Genomic DNA, 18,176 nt, shown 5'->3' with positions numbered 1-18,176 from the left:
CCGCCACGTTTTAGAACTTTTTACACGAAACCGTCGTTTTTTTCTACAACAATTAACGTGGCCTCCAAATAAACAGCTCTGCAAAAAAAGATGAGCCTCTAATTGGTTACCCCGACATTATTTGTGGCCTTCCGCAAGCAATTCTCTTAATCAAATGGACGCCTGGCTCGCATAAATACCTGTGGACTTCCAAAACCCGGTGCACATTTCGGCATCTGTCAAGCGATCAAGTGGCAGCAGCGTGGCTCGCTCCACCCTTGCATTCGCTCGCATTCCTACAAATAAAATCCCCTGCTCTCAAATCTCAAATTGACACCGTTTGAATGCAACAATTATCTGTTGAGCAGTCAACTGACATGTCTTCAAGAACTTCTCCCTGCTAAACTCTAGGTACTCTGTGCCCATGAGTCATTTCTGCAACTATGAGGAAACACAGCACAATGCGCATTCCTGGCAGCCGTCGATTCCTCCCTAATGAGTCGGCTGCGTTTTTCCACCGCTCACGCCCAATGTGGCTTTGATCTCCGGTTTATTACGCTGACAGCTAATTGATTGTCTCCGCCAAAATAAGATGGGTAATTGCGTGTGTGTAAATACGAACGGTCGCTTGTCGTCCGGGCAGCCCCATTAAAGATGAAAGCGGCCCACTTATCTCCACATCGCAAAGACTTTTTGACAGTAGCCTGACGCTCAAGGCTGCCTGCTGACAATCTGCCCGTTGATTGTCTTTTACAGGCAGAGGTTAAAAAAAAACGGCCGCATGAAATTGCTTTATGACACAGTGGTAATCCAAAATAGAGATTATTCGGTTAATGCGTTTTCCCCTTCAAAGTTTTTTTTTGTTATCACCATTCTTTTGTTCCTTCGACAGGTTGTTTGAGGACAAGAGGCCGAGATAAGGCGGGCTGTAAAAAGACTCAAGGTCAGGGACTTTTTTGCACCACTCCACACGGGCACCTGAATGACATCATGAATGTGGGCATGGCACTTGAGGCCTGCTTTTTGCCCTGAGTGACATCTTGAACGTGGCACCTGAGTCCCGCTTTTGCCTGCTCGTGTCAATGAACACGTTTGGCGGCGGTGACACTTTTCACTTGCGCTTTTTTACTGTCCACCATCAACTCCTTCGTCTCATATGATTCTTTGTTGCTATGGTATTTATGGCATGCGAGTCTTTCTCCCTCCCCCGTCCCCGGCCTGTCACTTTGGCGGTAAAAAAGAGACGCAGCTGTGTGCTTTGAAAGCGGCTTTAGAGGCGATATCACCTCCGCCGCGACGGCACAGCAGGTTGCGTCTGTGTCATTGTCTGACTTGACTTGCAGCTGAGGAGGAGAATGTGCAGCCATTTTTATTATTAGCAAGCGCTCCTACGAGTAAGGCTGCTCTCAAAAACCGGAATGTGTGCAAAACCAGTTCAAACTGATACATGCTTCCTGCGGTGTGCTCTGAATAAATCGTGGCCTGCTGGGTTGTCATGTGTTGTTACAGAGACGCCAAACGCTGAGGACACAGCGAGCAAATGATTTTTGGTTGGATGAACGAACTATGCAAATCATTAATTAAATTTACATTGAGCTTTTGATGACAATAATAGGATGCCAATACATAACATCCTGAATACCTCAGGAAGTACAGTTTATTTTGCTTCTGGTCGTTTTAAGAGTAGTCTAGATAGATTTATAAAATAAAACGGGCAGTCGACAAAGTTGTTTTGCGATGTTGGAAGCTGAGGTAAGACATAGAAAGAGCGACTGAGTTAATGAACTCACTGGAGGCCGAAGGAGGAAGCGGGTCCGCAGGGTTCAAGTGATAGATTAAGGATGTGAGAGGGCATTTGGGGTTGAGGCTGATTTGGGAGGAGGGCGGCCATCCCCTCAAGCATTGCGGAACAAAGTGGCGTCCGGCCGGTCGACTGTGTGCTGGCCGGCTTGAATGCCAAAAGAGGCGGAAATGAAAGTCATTACTGTCAGAGCGCAGCCGGCTTCATGGCCCAAACGGGATTAGACGCTGCATCCGACATTGTTTCTATACATTGCTAGACTTAAAAGTCAAGCACAAAATGGGATTAAAAAGAGGGAGGGGCATAAATAACCTTCAACGCCCCCTCCCTCTCCCGTTTTGTATTTCATCTGTGCCTTTCTTTCATGTCTCCTTCTTTGCGGCCATCCCACTCCTGGTCTGACACATGCCTCTCCCACGTCCATCTTGCCATCATCAAACTGTACAGGTGGGCGACGACTCCCACGTCGACTTTGATCTATTTCCACACAAGAAACGTGCACCGTTCTGGGCTCAATTGGTGCCTCAAATGATGCAACTTGATTCCCCTCCAACTGAACCCATTTCAACGCCTCGCTCGACTTGAATATGCCCATAGGTGTGTGGATGGCTCTGGGATTGTTGGATGAGCAGTCCACCCTCTTACCCAGGCAGTAAAGATGGAGGATCGCCGATCTGAACAGAACAGCTCTGTAGAAGCGCACCTTTATCGCCTCACACATCTGCTGTGTTGATCCTCATGCAGCTCCTCGCTCCCATTAGAGGCCATTGTTGAACCCCCCCCCTTGTTGTCGCCTGCTTTGAAGAGCGAGCCTCCATTTCCTCTGGCGGCAATCGCTTGTGGCTCGGGGTGTGTATACACCAAACAAACTTGAAACAGAACCCTCTCCTGCCCTCCACCCCCTGTGCTACATGGACTGGCCCTTTTATCTCCAGGCTTTTCCTCGCCGGGTTCGCATGAGCTGACTTCCTCCTCATGGCCCAGCTTGATAATTGCGGTAAGCTTCCCTCTTGGTTTCGTTTTCCATTGTCCCCCCTTTGCCCAAATTCTTGGCTTCGGCTCCAGATAAAGGGATGAATACTTCAAAGGGGTCTCGCAGAAGAGTTTAACCCCGAGCCGAGAGGAACGGCGGCACGCAATCCTGTCATTGAGACCAGTTAGCAATCACAAGGCCACGAGCTCTAGCTAGGGCAGCGCCGGTGGATGTGCGCACACCCGCCGGCGTTTATGGCGGCAACTGAGGTGGCCAGTAGCAGTTACGACCGCCATTAAAAAAAGCCTCTCGTCGTTGAAAAGGATGTGTTTCACGACTTCATGACAGCGGACAGACATTTGATTGATGCGGGCTCTCCATTTATAGTGCTCTTTGCAGCTTGGGGTGAGTGTGACCTGTCCCGGTAATAATAAAATATTCTCCAACTGAGTGATGGTTACAGCCCGTAAACACTTTTTTGCAAGCCCCCTTTCAAAGGTCTTTTTTTTTGGGGGGGGTCAAGAGACAAGGATACCCGCAGTCAGTCGCAGATCTCCTCTGGACAAGCCAACCTCAAAGGGGAACTCCCGTGAGCCTCGTTGATGAGGCCGGACGTGAGAGCCCAACTGGCCCCCACTACCAGTCAGTGGAGGCCCATGCCATCGGTCCGGCGATGCTCTCCACCAGAGATGGGGACTCGAGTCACTGTGACTTGGACTCGAGTCGACTCGAGTCGCCGTTTTGATGACTTGTGACTTGACTTGACAAAAAATGAAAAAACTTGAGACTCGACTTGGACTTGGAAGTTAAAAACTCGGGACTTGACTTGACTTGAGACACGATGACTTGAATGACTTCAGTGTTATTTAGTTTATGTTTTCAGTTTGAATATAAAATTAATAATACATTTAAAAAAATAATATCGATAACACGGTAGGAGCACAGGCTGAGAATGGCGTTGTCATGATTTAAGATCAGTTTAAGATCAGGGGATGTTTGAGAATATCTGCCATTTTTCACATGTCCTGAGTGTTGTTGTTAGTCACCTAAATGTTGAACAGAGGCTGTGATTTACCAAAGTCAAATTCCGTGTTTGGCACGCTCAAACGTGGCGAATAAAAACTCTTGAATCTTGATTGGATCACTACCCTGTCAATCAATGAGTCGTGCCCTCGCTACCTACCGAACGTGTTTATTGGAGAATCACGCCCCTTTATATCAGACATGCGCAAACATGTCAGCGGGAGCGGTACCGCGAGTCATCACCTTCGGCTATCGCAATTACTTTTATGACGGCAAAAGACGGACAGCACAGTGCGAAATATGCAACAAAAACATTTCTGACAATGTTGAAAATTGAAGTTTATAGAGCTCTGGTGTTTCCAGATGTTACAGATGAAACATAAAATGTTTCTAATGCTCTTTGTGTTTCTTCTTTCAGATTTTTTTTCAGATTATTTTTTCATATTTGCAACTCAAATGTGTCAGACACTGTCACCAGACATTCATTTGTTTGGATTGAGCTGTCAATAAATCATTGTATGAGGTAATTTCTTTATTGTTTGATTCCATGGTGTATTTTACTGAATATCAGTAATTACAGTGCAAATCCAAATTATTGTCGTATTTTTTAAACAGGTTAGACACATTGGACAATGATGGTTACTTAAAGTTACTGATATCTTGTCTTTTCACTACTAAGATCAGATTCTGCGGGTAAAATTGCAATAATAAGGTGACTTGACTTGGACTTGACTTGCCCAAAAAAAAAAAAAAAAGACTTGGGACTTACTTGAGACTTGAAGGTTAAGACTTGAGACTTACTTGAGACTTGCACATGTGTGACTCCCATCTCTGCTCTCCACCCCGGCGGGTTTTCTGGTGGAGGTCAGCCGATGCACTCTTGCGCAGCTTTCGTGAGCTTAGCCTTATCGAGCATTGTGCGTCTCGGTTGCCGTTGGACTTGCCGGCTGGCACTGTTTTCACTGCGATTTAAATTGTTTCATCACCCTGAATGGTTACGGTGCATTGAGTGCACCCTGCATCAGCTATCTGTTGCTAAATAAATGGCTACGTCGTCTGTCTGGCATTGTTCATTTTATAGCCGTATGACCCACATGAGTCGCTTCGAATTCAGCCTGTAACAGATGGCCGAGCTGTTCACGGTTCATCTTTCTCCACAGAGTATCTTAACGGACACTTGATTTCAACACCTGCACATGCGCGTTTATGCAGCGTGAGAAAACGTGCAACTGCACGTTCATGCCACCAGGTGTCCTTGACTTCTGAGTTTGTTTCTGCATTTAGCTGGATGTAATATTCATCAATAATGAAGTTCTTATCTCAATGACTTCCTCTGTTAGGATTCTGGGCCCCTTTGGTTGAACACAGGAATGTTGTATGAATGGCAACAGTTAGCAAGCTAATTGCACAATTATTATTCTGCCTGTTGCTGTACCTACATCACGAGCAAACCAATAGATTCTGAACAAATGAAGTGAAAGTGGATCATTTCCTGAGACACTCCTAATGGACGCTCTCTCCCAGCACAGAGGTTGGGGATGTCCGCGCTCATCAACCATGATGTGAACTGAGTGGAGTAGTCAATACATCGCGTTAGCCCAACAAGTACGAGTGCCATCGTGCATGCGGCGTTTGATCGCTTAAGGTGATGGCTTGGTAATGGAATCCCAGCCGGATCTGAGGTTTTGTGCTAAAATAACATGATGTGCAGCTTCTGGGCGTGTCGCCACTGGCGGGTGCTGTTGAGTGACGTCTACTCTTTGCAAGTCTGCAGATGGGTCTTTTTTTTTTTAAATACAGTACTATATATACTTTACCCTGCATGGAATTACTGCATAAACAAACTGGGTAGAGGGATCCCAACGTGCGCTCCATGACGCCGTTAAAAATCCTCTCGGAGCGAGCCGTTGCACGTCTGTGCACGCGTTGTGCATCCCCGAGGCTTCCAACGGGTTAATCTCGCAAAGTATGCAGAGGAAAAGAAGGAGGGGTACAAAAAAAAAAATCTCTTTCAAAGTTGATGTAGCAACAGAGCGATTGCGGCGATAATGCTATTGGGGCGGCGGATCAGTTACTTGTGACGCGCCAAAGCCCTGGGGAGTTGGCGCAAGATTGCTTGCCTTTGATAAGGTCCCGGTCACGCAACAGTCGCGCCTCACAACCTCCCTAACACCCTATCCCCCGTTCCCGTTATAAGTGCGCCTACGGTGACGCAAGGGAGCCACACGACACGTTTGCGCTACTTTGTTGGGAGTTTTTCGGGGGTGAAGGTGGGGGAGGGGGGGCGTAACACGACGCGGCCGGCGTCGGGTTGTTATGCAGCTTCCAGGACCCACCGGTCGGCACTTACTTTGAAGTGAGGGAGAGAGGGAGGCAGGCAGTCGCCTTGAGGAGAAAAGGAGAGCCACATTTGAGCCATGGCAGCCTGAAAGGAGCAGGCGGGAGGTGGAGGCGAAGGAGGAGACAACGACGACGGGGAGGAGGAGCGAGGAAAGCGCTGTTTTTCCGCCCCCTTTTCGCTCTCGCGCTCCCCTTGCCAGTTGCATTTTGCTCTTCGGCGAAGCGTGGACGGGACGGACTCGCGGACGGAGCCGAACGTGGCGACCAAGCAAGCCGGAGAAGGGGGCCTCCCCGCTGTGGATTATAAACCTTCCGTGGATGCAATTGGGACTATTTTATTCGTGGAAGGAAAGACTGGAGGAGCGAATTCGTCTGGGTCGATGGTAAGTTTGTGCTCGCCTCCCTCCCCTTTTCTGCTCCAATGGAGTTCACTTTGATGTGCCGTTGACTCCCCTTTGAAGTTGCCGTCCAAGCCAGTTAGGAAGGGGGGGGGGGGGGGGGGGGGGGGTGTCGCTTATTTTAGAGCATTTTCAACTCCAAAGGAAACGTTTAACGAATAATTTTGACTTTGGCGTCGCTTTTATTGACAGCAGGTCCGGTTTTTTCCAAGATAATACATTTTCTAGGACTACTCTACATACTCATATTGGACGTTTAACACAGGTCTGAACGTAAAAACGTCCCAGACCAAAAACTTATCAGAGCACCTAAATTGGGTGTTCTAGGTGAGTTCTTGATGACGTCAGAATACCGAAGAAAGTCCAAAATGAATCCAGCGGTGTGCAGAAAACTTGATCACTTTGGCAACGTTTTTTCCAGTACTGTGGGTGCAGTTTGTCCCACATTTGAGTCTGTCAGGTACTCGGTTGTTGCTCGGAACAGACGTGAAGCACATGTGACTGATCCAGAAACCTGGACTGGCTGTATTGGTGAATATCCTTTGGTGAATATCCTTTTTCGCGCAAATGAATCGTTCAGGTCTTACTCAAAGACGTTTGGCAGGTTTCAGCGGTTCGGGGTTTAAGTGTGAATAAGACTCTCGTTTTGTACAATCGCGCCTTCTCGCAATTCTTCCACTAAGTGGAAGATGTGCCTGCAATATGTTAAAATAATGGGGAAGAAATAGCAATGGAAAGCATGGGTATATTTATAGAGCTGCGGAATTTGCCTCCTAGTGTGTGGACTGCAATGCTTTTCCTGTTAAAGTTATCAAGGGGGAAAGCAGTCTCCAATTGAGGTTGAGGCGGATCAGGTTTTGATAAGATCAATACTTTGTGTTGTAGAGTGAAGACGGGCTGCCCAAGAGAAGCTCCCCGCTGACATAAGAGAGTGAGAAGATTACAGGCGAAGCTCAGAAGGCGGCGGATCATCACGCACGCACGCGTCTTTGCTGCCGCCTTGAAGAACCATGAGCTGGCTGCTTGAGGACCACATCACCAGCAGTTTCCGAGAAGATGCTCCTCGACCCCCGGTGCCTGGGGAGGAGGGCGAGGCGCCCTGCTACCCCGGCAAACGCACCACAATGAAACGTGAGCCCAGCAAATCGGTGGCGCTCGGCCTGCCGGGCCCCTCGGCCCGGAGGAACGAGGATGGTCTTGGGGAGCCCGAGGGGAGTGCCTCACCGGATTCGCCGCTGTCCCGCTGGACCAAGTCTCTGCATTCGCTCCTCGGGGACCAAGACGGCGCCCTCCTCTTTCGGACATTCCTGGAGGCCGAAAAGTGCGCAGACGCCTTGGACTTTTGGTTTGCCTGCAACGGCTTTAGGCAGATGGACCTGAAGGATAGCAAAACGCAGCGAGTGGCCAAGGCCATTTACAAGCGCTATATCGAGAACAACGGCGTGGTGGCCAAGCAGCTCAAGCCCGCCACCAAGACCTTTATCAAGGATAACGTCAAGAAGCAGCACATCGACTCCGCTATGTTCGATCAGGCGCAGATGGAGATCCAAAGCAACATGGAGGAGAACGCCTACCAGATGTTTCTGTCCTCTGATGTTTTCTTCAAGTTTGTGAGGAGCGGCGGCGAGAACGCCATTCACGTCAACCCCGACGGCCTGAACGAGCTGCAGGTCGTGTACGGATATCTGCCAACGCTCAACGAGGAAGAAGAGTGGAGTTTTGATTTTAAGAGCAAAGCGGCCGCCATGGGACTGCTGGTGAAGTCGCCGCGGATGGCCGTGACCGTCAAGGGGCTGGAGGTCATGGAGAGGGGCTACAGGTAAGACTTTTTATTCTTTGGCTTCGCGTAGGATCGTAACAAGTGGCTGCCATCTTTATAGATCTTGAAGACAGAGTTTACTTTTTTGCATCCCATGATGTGCGTGTTTGGAAATGTCCAGCAGTAGACCTATTCAGCCAGAATGCGCCTGAGAAAATACAGAAGGTCCAGTTTTTAGGGCAAGCGTCGGAAACGGCTAGGAATTCTAGCCTGCCCAGAAAATTTTCAGATATTTCAAACTGAAGTTAATCGGAGAAGCGTCTCTTCCCAGAGTAGAAGAAAGAAAAGAAAGAAAGAATCACATGACACTGTTTTACTGCAATGCATTTTATGATGATATTTATAAAGACAAAAAAGACTGAAGCGTTTCCCATTGCTGTTTTTTTCCCCGTCACCATTGTCAGCAGCAGCATTATTTTTGCTGGCCCTTCACATTTCCGGTGCTTTGAAATTATTCCGCGGAACTCAGAGGGTCGTCTCTCACCACGAATGTTCCGAGGGCCATGCTTGCAAACGCACGTTTACACAAGATAACGCGTCGGTCAGGCGCATTTGGTCTCGTAGCCTACAAACTCAATGTGTCGTCCGGCGGGTTCATCTGTGCAGATACTTTCGGGTTAAAACCCTATCGTGTGACGCTTCTTCGGCCCCGCCCCCCTCAGTATCTTGTCGTCGTCCGAATTCAAAACATGTGGAAGCCATTTCTCCCCCGTCCGTCTCTTTGCATCTTCTCATTAGACACTTGGAAAACAAACAAAAAAACAAAAAACCCAAATGGCAGCAGCTACAGTTGAGAGTAATGTCCCCCCCCTCTCAACCCCCACCACGGGTCCTTCTTCCCTCTTTCCTGTTTGCGTCAACCCTCCTCTGATTCCCTCCGCCTTTCTCCACTTTTATCCTTTTTCTTACTTTTGGAAAGTGAGGGGAAAGGAGCTGAAAAAAGGAGGAGGGGGCTGGGGGCTTACGGCACCTCTTGAAATAAAGTGAGGGAGGAGAAAGGATAAATGAGAGAGGAAGAATGCACGGCCAGCTGTGTTAAATACCTGACTCTGTGCGAGCCCCTGTGAAGGTCAAGCCCACTGCCGGGGCCCCAAGACGCTGTTAGTCATGCTAGCCCGGCCCTCTTTTTCATTCCCACTCTCAACACACACTCGCGTGTCGACTGTGCTTTTTTTTTTTCCCCCTGGACACTCCTCCTGGTCGCCTCCCCCTGTACCGTGGCAAGGATGCACGCGCAGCGGGTCGTCAACCTTGAGGAAAGTGTGAGTGCGAACGAAGGAAGCTGCGGGGCTCTCAAGGCGGAGCAAGTGGGACAGAAAAGGTGGGGGGCGTTTGGGTTCCCACTGCTTTTGAAATTGAATGTTACTTAACCTAGTAGCCATTTAAGGGCTTGGCTTGCATCACCTTTGACACAAAACACGAGCAAGATGCGACGCACATGCACCCGGCTCTCGGGTTGCGCGTCGTTGTTTGCTCATCCGAATGTTTGCGGCGTCTTTCAGGTGGTCCAAGGGAGGAGACGTTTGCCATGTGGGCTCCTTTGCTCCCGTCAGCAGCACCAACGACAGCGAGGTGTCCAGCGATGCCTTGACGGACGACAACATGTCTGTGACCGACAGCAGCGTGTAAGTGGGAAAGCATCTTTTTGCCTCAAACCGAGCGGATACGAAAGAAGCTTTTGAGTGATTCCAACCAGAAATGTTGTGACGAGCTCTTGCGCCTGAAGACACTCAGGTTGGGCCCTGTGATGATAATAATAATAATAATAATAATAATAATAATAATAATAATAATATATAGGTGCGCTTGATGGAAAGAAAGAGTCCCCGAAATGGGCTACACTGTTGCGTATCTGCTTCAAAGGCACCGAAGCCCATTTTCCATTCGGCCCTACTTTGCTCTTTTGTGTGAGACCTGTCATTTGTGCCCATTCTTGATCAGAACGTCGGTTTAATGGGCCACAAACGTGTGAATCCCATGCACGGATCAAGAACTGAATAGAAAAGAAGAAGGGGGGGCAGCAAGAGGATGCAGTTGGGTGGGAAGAGAAAGAGAAGCGGCGGAAGGGGAATTTTTGCTTATATCTTATTTATGGATTTGCTTGGACGCTGGGGAATGCAGCTGTATTCGCGCAGACTTCAAACATTACCTTATCTTACAAACCAGCCTTTTGATGTGCGGAGATCAGAGGCAGCGCTTGCCAAATGAAGATTGGGGAAGGGTGGGTGAGCGGCGGCAATGGGGGCTACGCCTCTTATGCGCATGACTGTGGCATTTCAAAGCTAAAGTAGAAAATGCTGCTCATTTCTGGCTCGGTCACCAGCAAAGGTGCCAGTCAGCCCATTTGGTGGCCGCCCAAAGGAAAGAAAACGGAAAGGTCTGTCAACCTTAGGTTTTTAGCGCCACTTTGGTATTGATCAGAAAGATAAATTTGAACTTCAGACAAGCTCGTTGGCATCTGGGTTAGCAAAACTGTGGTTAATGCTAGCTGAATTGTGCAAGGCAGCGAGGGAAAGAGGAGGAAACATGGCTTGTACTACAAAACAGTAACCCTGAAACTGCAAACCCTTCAAGCTCGCTTTTTTTATTTTTAACAAATGTAGTAGACCGTGAATCAGAAATGGATATGAAGCAAGTCTTCTTTCATTTTGGTGTAGAGCAAAATACTCAAATTACTATCTGTTGGTATAGCACCAACTACTGCCAAGGATGACTTACTCTGTTCGATTTATTTTGTTTTTCCTCAAGTATCGTTGGACGGTATTGGCAGTCTACACAACTATGCGATAGCTCAAATACCAATAGCTGGTGTCCTGGTGCCCGTCCTCATTTGAAAGACATCGGCGGTGGTGAACAAACAAAGAGCACAAAGTGGAGATCGCACGCCACCATTTTCCACTTTGCTGAGTTAATCAGCGGGTTAAACGGTGTTGCCGTGCTCCGACGTCACCTTATGAACAAAGCCGTCCAAGTAGAAACACAAGCCAAGTCCGTGGCGAAACGGACACCCCGACTAATTGAAGTGAACTCGGTCTGAAACAAAATAGGAACTGGCTCGGTGCATATTTAATTTGCCATTAAGCCTGAAAGATGAGAAACGGCATCTTCTTTTGCGTCTGTTTTGATCCTAGAATTTGTCTGACAATGAGACATTATTCAGGCGCTGTGTTTGATGGTTTTTCAGAGATGGCATTCCTCCTTACAAACTGAGCTCCAAGAAGCTGCTTCAGAGGGAGATGCAGCGGAACGTGCGCATGAACAGCAAAGTGTCTCTGCCTGCTTTCCCTGTAAGTAGATTAACGCACACATGCACATAGGCACACGTGAGACTTTTTCAACCCGGTAGCCCCCTGTCATTTCCATACCACCCTCTGTTCCGGGGCTCTTGGTTCTATGAATAGTTGCGCGCGGCAATCCCAACAACAGCAGCAAAGATCTGAGGAGGAACGTCAAAAGACCTCGCCTCCCACCCGCGCGCACGAGCCCTCTCGCTACCTTTGGTGTCACCTCCAACCCCCATTAGGGTTCCTTGAAGTCTGCGGGAGAGCAGGAGGTCTCTAAGCTGTTTATCGCCACCGTGCTCACAACACGCCAGGGTTCTTCTTCCCCAACCCGTCATGTAAATATGGAGAACACAGATGCCAGATGAGCGAAGATCTCGCGTCGCATTGTCCCAAGGGCTCGGAAATGAGCCCAACAAAGATACGTTCCCGCGCATGTGCGCGTGAACGCTGCGCTTTGATCCGAGGATAAATGGAGCACGCGCGCGGGAAAATGACAACTTCACGCAGAGCGTGCACCCCCCACCCCACCCCCTGAGGTGAGGGATCGAAAGGAAGAGTTTGAGCATGTCATGTGAGCTTTCAGTGGGTCAAAGGGGAGTTGCGAGCTTAAGGTTCTTAATGGAAGCTAACTTGAGGTTTGGGAAGAAGTGTGAAAATAAACTTTGTGTAACCTCAAGTCTGGTTTTGACACTCACAAATTTTTGGGGGTAGAGATGTTCGGATTGGCTCTGGCAAGTCGTCTCCCTCTCTGGTGCGCCTGCTTTGCTTTCTTTTCACTTTGTTGGCCTTGTTGTTGTTTCCCCGTCTGATTTTTGGCGATGGCTGCCGTTCCCTCGGTGCCGCACGCAGCCTCGGGCTCCATCAGAACGCTTCTTTTGCTGACTTTTTCTCTCTCTCTCGTCTCCCCTTCATCTCTACTACAAAGGAATGGGAGAAAACAAAACACCAAAAAAATCAAGAAAGCCTCAGTGCAAAAAATGCTAATAAATTAATACGCGCGTGTGTGTGTGTGTGTGTGTGTGTGTGTGTGCGTGTGTGTGTGTGTGTGTGTGTGTGTGTGTGTGTGTGTGTGTGTGCATGCGCGTGTGTGTTGTGTCACTTTAGTCGCTGAAAGGTGCCCAGCGTGTGATGGGCGAGGGGGGCATTCATTATCTCAACCTTTCTGATCTTCCATCCTTTTTGTGGCACCTTTTATGTGGGTCCTTTGCTCTCTTCACGTTCCTTTTCTCTGCCCTCCTGCGCTCATCTTTGCATCTCGGTCTGTTTTTAATCCCTCATCCTTCCTCCCTGGAGTTCTCTCCTTACCCCATGTCGACATGTGCCTTTTTATTCCGTAATGTAAAGCTCTTCCCGTCTATCTCCCCTGACAGCAACATCTCGCCCTGCCCCTCACTGCGTTTTTGATTTCTGATAAAGGGTGGGGGGCACCCTTTGAAGTCAGACGGCCTGAAAGAGCCCCGCTAAGGACGGCCGAGGGAACCGGCCCGGTGCGACCCCCCTCCTCCTGCGACCGCACCTGTCTCGGAGCGCTTTCAAAGACAGAGGCCCGACTAAGGGTTTTGCTTCTCTCTGCAGCGTGCCCGCTGTCCTCCCAAGGAAGGGGTCCCGGTGGAGCCGGCAAAGTTTGCCGCTCAGCTCATCTCGCGCCTGGAGAGCCTGAAGAGGGAACAGGACAGCCTCAGCTCTCTGGAGGAGAGGCTGCAGCAGATTCAGGAGGTTTGTGTGCTTCGAGTACACCTCTGTCACGGCTTTTTGCGCTCCTCTTGAAAATGTGCGTCTTTATCACCAGGAGGAGGAACGAGAGGACGCAGAGGTAGTGGGAAGCGCTCAGCACGTTTCCCCCCACCCGCAGAGCCTACTCCCCAGCTCGTCCGAGGAAGACCCTCAGGCCATCCTGGATGAGCACCTGTCGCGCGTCCTGAAGACCCCCGGGTGCCAATCCCCAGCCGTCATCTGGCACTCGCCCCGCTCCCGCTCGCCCGATCATCGGCCCTTCACGCGGGCCGGCTCGGGACTCAAGGCGGGTTCCCTTTCCGGTCCCGACCAGGGGGCCTTGGCGCTCGGCCTGGGCCCTGGCGGGACCCTGGTGGGCAGGCAGGGCAGCAAGCACATCCACCACCATTACATCCACCATCATGCCAGCCCCAAGACCAAAGAGCAGTTTGAGAGAGAGGCGGCTCTGCGCGTGCGCACTCTGTGCTCCACTGGAGGCGAGTTCCCGCCCTGCCAGGGTTATCAGCGTAGCCGCAGCCTGGGCCGAGACTTGTGCAGCGCCATCATGGCCGATGCCAGCATGAGGTCAGTTTTTCTCCTCCTCTTAGCCGTGGTCACTATGCTGTCTGAGTCGAGAGCAAACGCATGAATTTTGCCGACAGGCGTTCCAGTTCTCTGTCACGACGCACGCGGCGCTCAGGGGTTGAGGAGGGTGTGGCTGAGAGGTGCGCCGAGGTGTGCGGCCCCCTCCAGCCACCCAGCGACACGGCCGACCCCGCTCGCAATGTCTTGCAGTGGATCCTCGAAAGCAAGCGACAAGGCAGGCACAAGTCAAGGTGAGCAAAGTTTGGCTTTGACCCAGCAAAATGCCCGTTTCGAGACGCTGTTGGGAAAACGGAACGATAAGAAAGTTGACCTTGTCCTTAGTTGAGTAATTTTTTTTATTTTATTATTTTCTTGCAGTGGCGCCCAGAGCAGCAAAAAATCTTTTGGGGTCTCCTCGACCCAGACTCACACATGGGGTGGCGGTGGAAACTGTGCTCATCTTCGCGGCCACCAGCCTTCGCAGCCGTTCGTCCAAGACCCCGCCATGCCCCCCCTGCCCCCTCCCAACACTTTGGCCCAGCTGGAGGAGGCGTGCCGCCGACTGGAGGAGGTCTCCACCGCCAAGAGCGCCAAGCAAAGGTGCGACGTGCTTCCCAAACCTTGAATCATGCTCAATCCTGATGATGCTCTCTCTCCGCAGGCATTCGCTGTCCAGTCTCCAGCGGGACAAGAGCCACGTTGTGCCTGTGCAGACTGAGGGGTCCGCCCTCGTGTCTCCTGCTAACTGCCTCATCATTGCCGCTGGCCCCAGTCCCCAGTCAGACGAGTATGTTGCATCATCTCTCCACAATATGAGAGAAGGCGAGACCAGACCCCCACAGCGGCAGTCTTCTCACACCTTTCGTCTCCCTCTCGACGTCTTGCAGCACTGCAGAGTGTCGAAAGAGTTTGACGACCCACAGGCCATGTGACGGAGGCGGCGGTGAGACGGTGGTGACCTACTTCTTTTGCGGGGAGGAGATCCCGTATCGGAGGACCATGAAAAGCCACAGCCTCACCCTCGGCCACTTCAAGGAGCAGCTGCGCAAGAGGGGCACCTACAGGTGTGTACCAGCGCTTGAGGAGCAGTTCGCCAATTGCGAATTACCGAAAATTCAAAAGATGCCATCGCCGGTGACTTGGCTCCGTTTATCCTCCTCAGCTAAACGTAAGAGGATTTTGCCCCCGTTTTCGGTTCGGGGCAGCCGTACTCGATTACACGATTAGCGCCCGAAAGTACCCTGGCACTTGGCATTTTCGGAAAAGTTGTAGCAAAGGAATCATTTGCACGCATCCACAGCGCTTCGTCAGCATTGCGGCTGTGAGATGATTAGCGATCTGGCAACGCGGCGAGGTGTTGATACTTCGAAGCCAGCATCTCCGAGCAACATCGATACTGCCCCAATGACTTGGGTGTAATGTATGTTGAGGGCAGTCGTGGGTTCCGATTCAGGCATGCGTGCACGCGTGTGTTTCTGGAGGCGGAATGAGAAGGACAAGAGGGAGGGTGGCTTTGTGTCGGGGGTTAGTGGGAGAGCTTGAACTGCACCGATTTGGGTCCCATCTGGTATTGATTTCCATGCTAAGGCACACTTAATACGCCGCTTTGAAGCCTCGGCAGCTTTCATTTCCCCCAACAAAGACTCTCACAAATGGCCAGCATGCAAATACCTCACTGATGCCATTGAGGGAAGGGGTCATTGCGCCCTCTCCCGCTATTCCCCCCACCACTTGGACTGTGATGTTTGCACATTTCTGCCGGCATTGTATGGTGACAATGTTTACAGTTTGTTTCAAGGGGGGGGCAAGATGGCACCAGATCTGCTTGCAATGTCACTTGAACTCTCTGAAGGCAAAATACTCAAGCGAGCCTGGTTTGGGCCACCCCATCCGCTATTGCTGCTTTTCCTCTGGCTCGCTATCTCGTCTTCCTGTGTCCTAGCATCTACTTTTTTTTTATGCGGGGGCAAGAGACAGTGGAGCGACAGGCGGGCGCTTTATTAGCAGCCAGAGAATGTGTGGACTTGGGTCATTTCTTCAACATGGCAGTGGTTCAACAAAGAACAGTAATGCTGCGCCCTGCCAGACGATATTGGTGCCAGATGTCAGTGCAAGCAGAGCGAGTGAGGGAAGGAAAGAAAAAAGAGAGGGGGAGGCAGATGTAGCCACATAAAACATGTTGGAGTGGAAATTCTGGCTGTGTGTCTGTATCTTCTGACCTTTTGATGATTCCGCTTGAAAAGGGTAGAAAGACGTGCGCTTTCCTTCACCATTGTGTCAGAGTGATGCTCGTAATTATCACTGGTCTTGTGTCCTCAACACGTTGACGCCTCCTGTACGTTCGTTCCCATGTTGCTGCTTTTCATTAATGGGAGCCCGCATGCTCATTGGCCAGCGTCGAGCCCAACTCCCACCCGCAACCCCCCCCCCCCTTCCATGTTTTTCTCAAGACTATACTTTTTACAAGTATTGCGTGTTCTCGTTAAAAAACAGTACACACACACATTCCAGTCGAACACACACTGCAAATCAAGGCATTTTTCCATGACATAGTTAATGACTAAATTCTTAGTCCCGCCCCACACACACACACACGCACACACAAAGACACACACACACAGTTAGGAACTCACCCCTGCTCCTTCCTCTTCCTCAAAAATGAGGATGGTGCTGTGTTGCATCATTAACGGCCCAGTGAAGTCATGGCACACATGAACCTTGTACACTCGTCTTTGACCGAGGTGCCCCGCTTTTGTTGAAGAAGTGTCTTAACATCATGTGCAATTTTGCATTTGCCACAGATACTATTTCAAGAAGGCCAGCGACGAGTTTGAGTGCGGCGCCGTATTTGAGGAAGTGTCGGATGATGGCTCCTTGTTGCCCACCTATGAGGGCAAAATCCTGGGCAAGGTGGAGAGGATGGACTGAGACCGATGAAGGACGACCGGCTGTCCGACTTGTCTCGAGTGCACCAGAAAACACTCCAGAAACGTGTCGACAGGAGTGAAGGTGAATGACCACTCGTCAAGCAAGCGGAATGGAGTGGAACGGAGCGGACCCAACGCCTAAACCCCCCCCCGTATTGTAGTGTAATGATCTGAATTGCTATTTATTGACGCTATCTCATCACCACAACCTGACAATTCCATGGACATGCTTCTTCTTATGATGGGCGGGAAAACAGAAAACTACCCTTTTTTTTTGTAATCCTCACAAGGAAATTATTCTTTTAGGCTGCAAACTTCACTTATACCTCTGCTGTTTCATGGGGAACAATCCTACATTTACCACTACTATTTGTGACGCCCACCCCTTTCATTTTCTCCGAAGAGCCACTTTCAACAAATTCTCCTCTCTGGGACTTGTCTTGATCCTTCTCATCACAGTGCCTTGGTTTGAGTGGCGCAGGTGTTGCACAGATAGTCTTCGCCTCCGCGAACAGAGAGAAAAAGACGTGTTTACATCTTGAAGAATTTTGAGCAACAAAAGCGCGACAGCCTGTTCCCCAAATGTGCTTATTGTATGTGCGCACGTGTATGACCGAGTTGATTTGTGTGCAACTCAGAGCTGCATGATAATGACGAATTTTGTATGGAGTACAGCAGCTGTGCCTACATGGATTCTTGCCGTGTTTGACCCCATTTTAAGGGGTCCCGTTACTCCCTTGATTTTCACAAGGGGCCTAAAAATGTTGAACAAAAGATATGTTTATGCATTTTTTTTAATCTATATCTCGTTTCATCATCCTTTTATGTTTTATAATATTTTACATGGCTTTGTCGGCTCCACTTAAAACTGTAAATTATGCATTCTATAGAGCTCGGTACTTTAATTATTGTAATTATAAAGAGATGTAGCCTTTATTAAAATGTTCTATTTTTCAAATGAGCTAATGGCTTCCTATGGTTTTCTTGCGACGGAGAGTCTTCGTATGGACGGACTAAAATTAATTGGAATGTGTGCAAGTGAGTGTTAGTAACTTTAATCCGCATCCACCCTGCTGTGGTGAGCGTAACTCGCCGAAGAAATCTCTGTCAGATTTGCATCCATTATCAGCTCTTAATTTAGTCCCTGTTGGAAATTAAAGCATATTGCATCAATTTAGCCGCCAGAGCCCAGCTGTGTTTTTATGCGCGAGCCAAGCACGCTTCTTAAAGTATGCGATAATGAGATTGTTAGGCAAAACATGCTATTTACACGCTTGGCCTCCTGTGGCAACCCCCCCCCCAAAAAAACGCCGGCGCTACATGTGACGTCATGA

The 18,176-nt window shown here is 49.7% G+C and overlaps 2 protein-coding genes across 12 annotated transcripts in view; both read left to right on the top strand.

Annotated features, from left to right (window-relative positions):
• The window catches only part of cep112 (centrosomal protein 112), a 51,015-nt gene extending 45,016 nt beyond the window's left edge, over nt 1–5,999 (top strand). For all 8 annotated transcript variants that reach the window (XM_088358037.1, XM_088358041.1, XM_088358038.1 and 5 more), the window contains one exon: nt 872–5,999. In XM_088358037.1, the coding sequence (XP_088214163.1) occupies nt 872–1,011 (140 nt within the window). In that variant the 3' untranslated portion in view covers nt 1,012–5,999. The remainder of the gene's footprint in view (nt 1–871) is intronic.
• Nucleotides 6,000–6,174: 175 nt separating this feature from the next.
• On the top strand, nt 6,175–17,803 carry LOC148383195 (axin-2-like). Of its 4 annotated transcripts, XM_088358050.1 has the most exons (13): nt 6,175–6,499; nt 7,400–8,333; nt 9,559–9,654; nt 9,836–9,958; nt 11,518–11,620; nt 12,988–13,104; nt 13,193–13,333; nt 13,407–13,915; nt 13,993–14,166; nt 14,294–14,515; nt 14,577–14,702; nt 14,803–14,979; nt 16,717–17,803. In XM_088358050.1, exons 2-13 carry the CDS (start codon nt 7,525–7,527, stop codon nt 16,841–16,843), a joined length of 2,724 nt encoding a protein of 907 aa, XP_088214176.1. In that variant the 5' UTR covers nt 6,175–6,499; nt 7,400–7,524; the 3' UTR covers nt 16,844–17,803. The 4 variants fall into 4 exon arrangements, with proteins under 4 accessions (XP_088214176.1, XP_088214179.1, XP_088214178.1 ...); XM_088358053.1 differs by lacking the exon at nt 12,988–13,104 and having other exon boundaries at nt 6,181–6,499; XM_088358052.1 differs by lacking the exon at nt 9,559–9,654 and having other exon boundaries at nt 6,183–6,499.
• The last annotated feature ends 373 nt before the right edge of the window (nt 17,804–18,176 follow it).

This window comes from Syngnathus floridae, chromosome 17 (assembly GCF_059516105.1).
Source record: "Syngnathus floridae isolate MCC-2025c chromosome 17, RoL_Sflo_1.0, whole genome shotgun sequence".
In the NCBI taxonomy this organism is placed as follows: domain Eukaryota; kingdom Metazoa; phylum Chordata; class Actinopteri; order Syngnathiformes; family Syngnathidae; genus Syngnathus; species Syngnathus floridae.
Note: the sequence above shows the minus strand (reverse complement) of the source record. Positions and strands in the feature narration are given on the sequence as shown.

What these genes read in the sequence shown, in the direction of transcription:
- LOC148383195 (XM_088358050.1), top strand. Translation starts at nt 7,525, where the DNA reads ATGAGCTGGCTGCTTGAGGACCACATCACCAGCAGTTTCCGAGAAGAT. An exon ending in GGCTGCAGCAGATTCAGGAG is followed by an intron (nt 13,334 to 13,406) that starts GTTTGTGTGCTT and finishes CTTTATCACCAG; the next exon opens with GAGGAGGAACGAGAGGACGC. An exon ending in GCCAAGAGCGCCAAGCAAAG is followed by an intron (nt 14,516 to 14,576) that starts GTGCGACGTGCT and finishes CTCTCTCCGCAG; the next exon opens with GCATTCGCTGTCCAGTCTCC.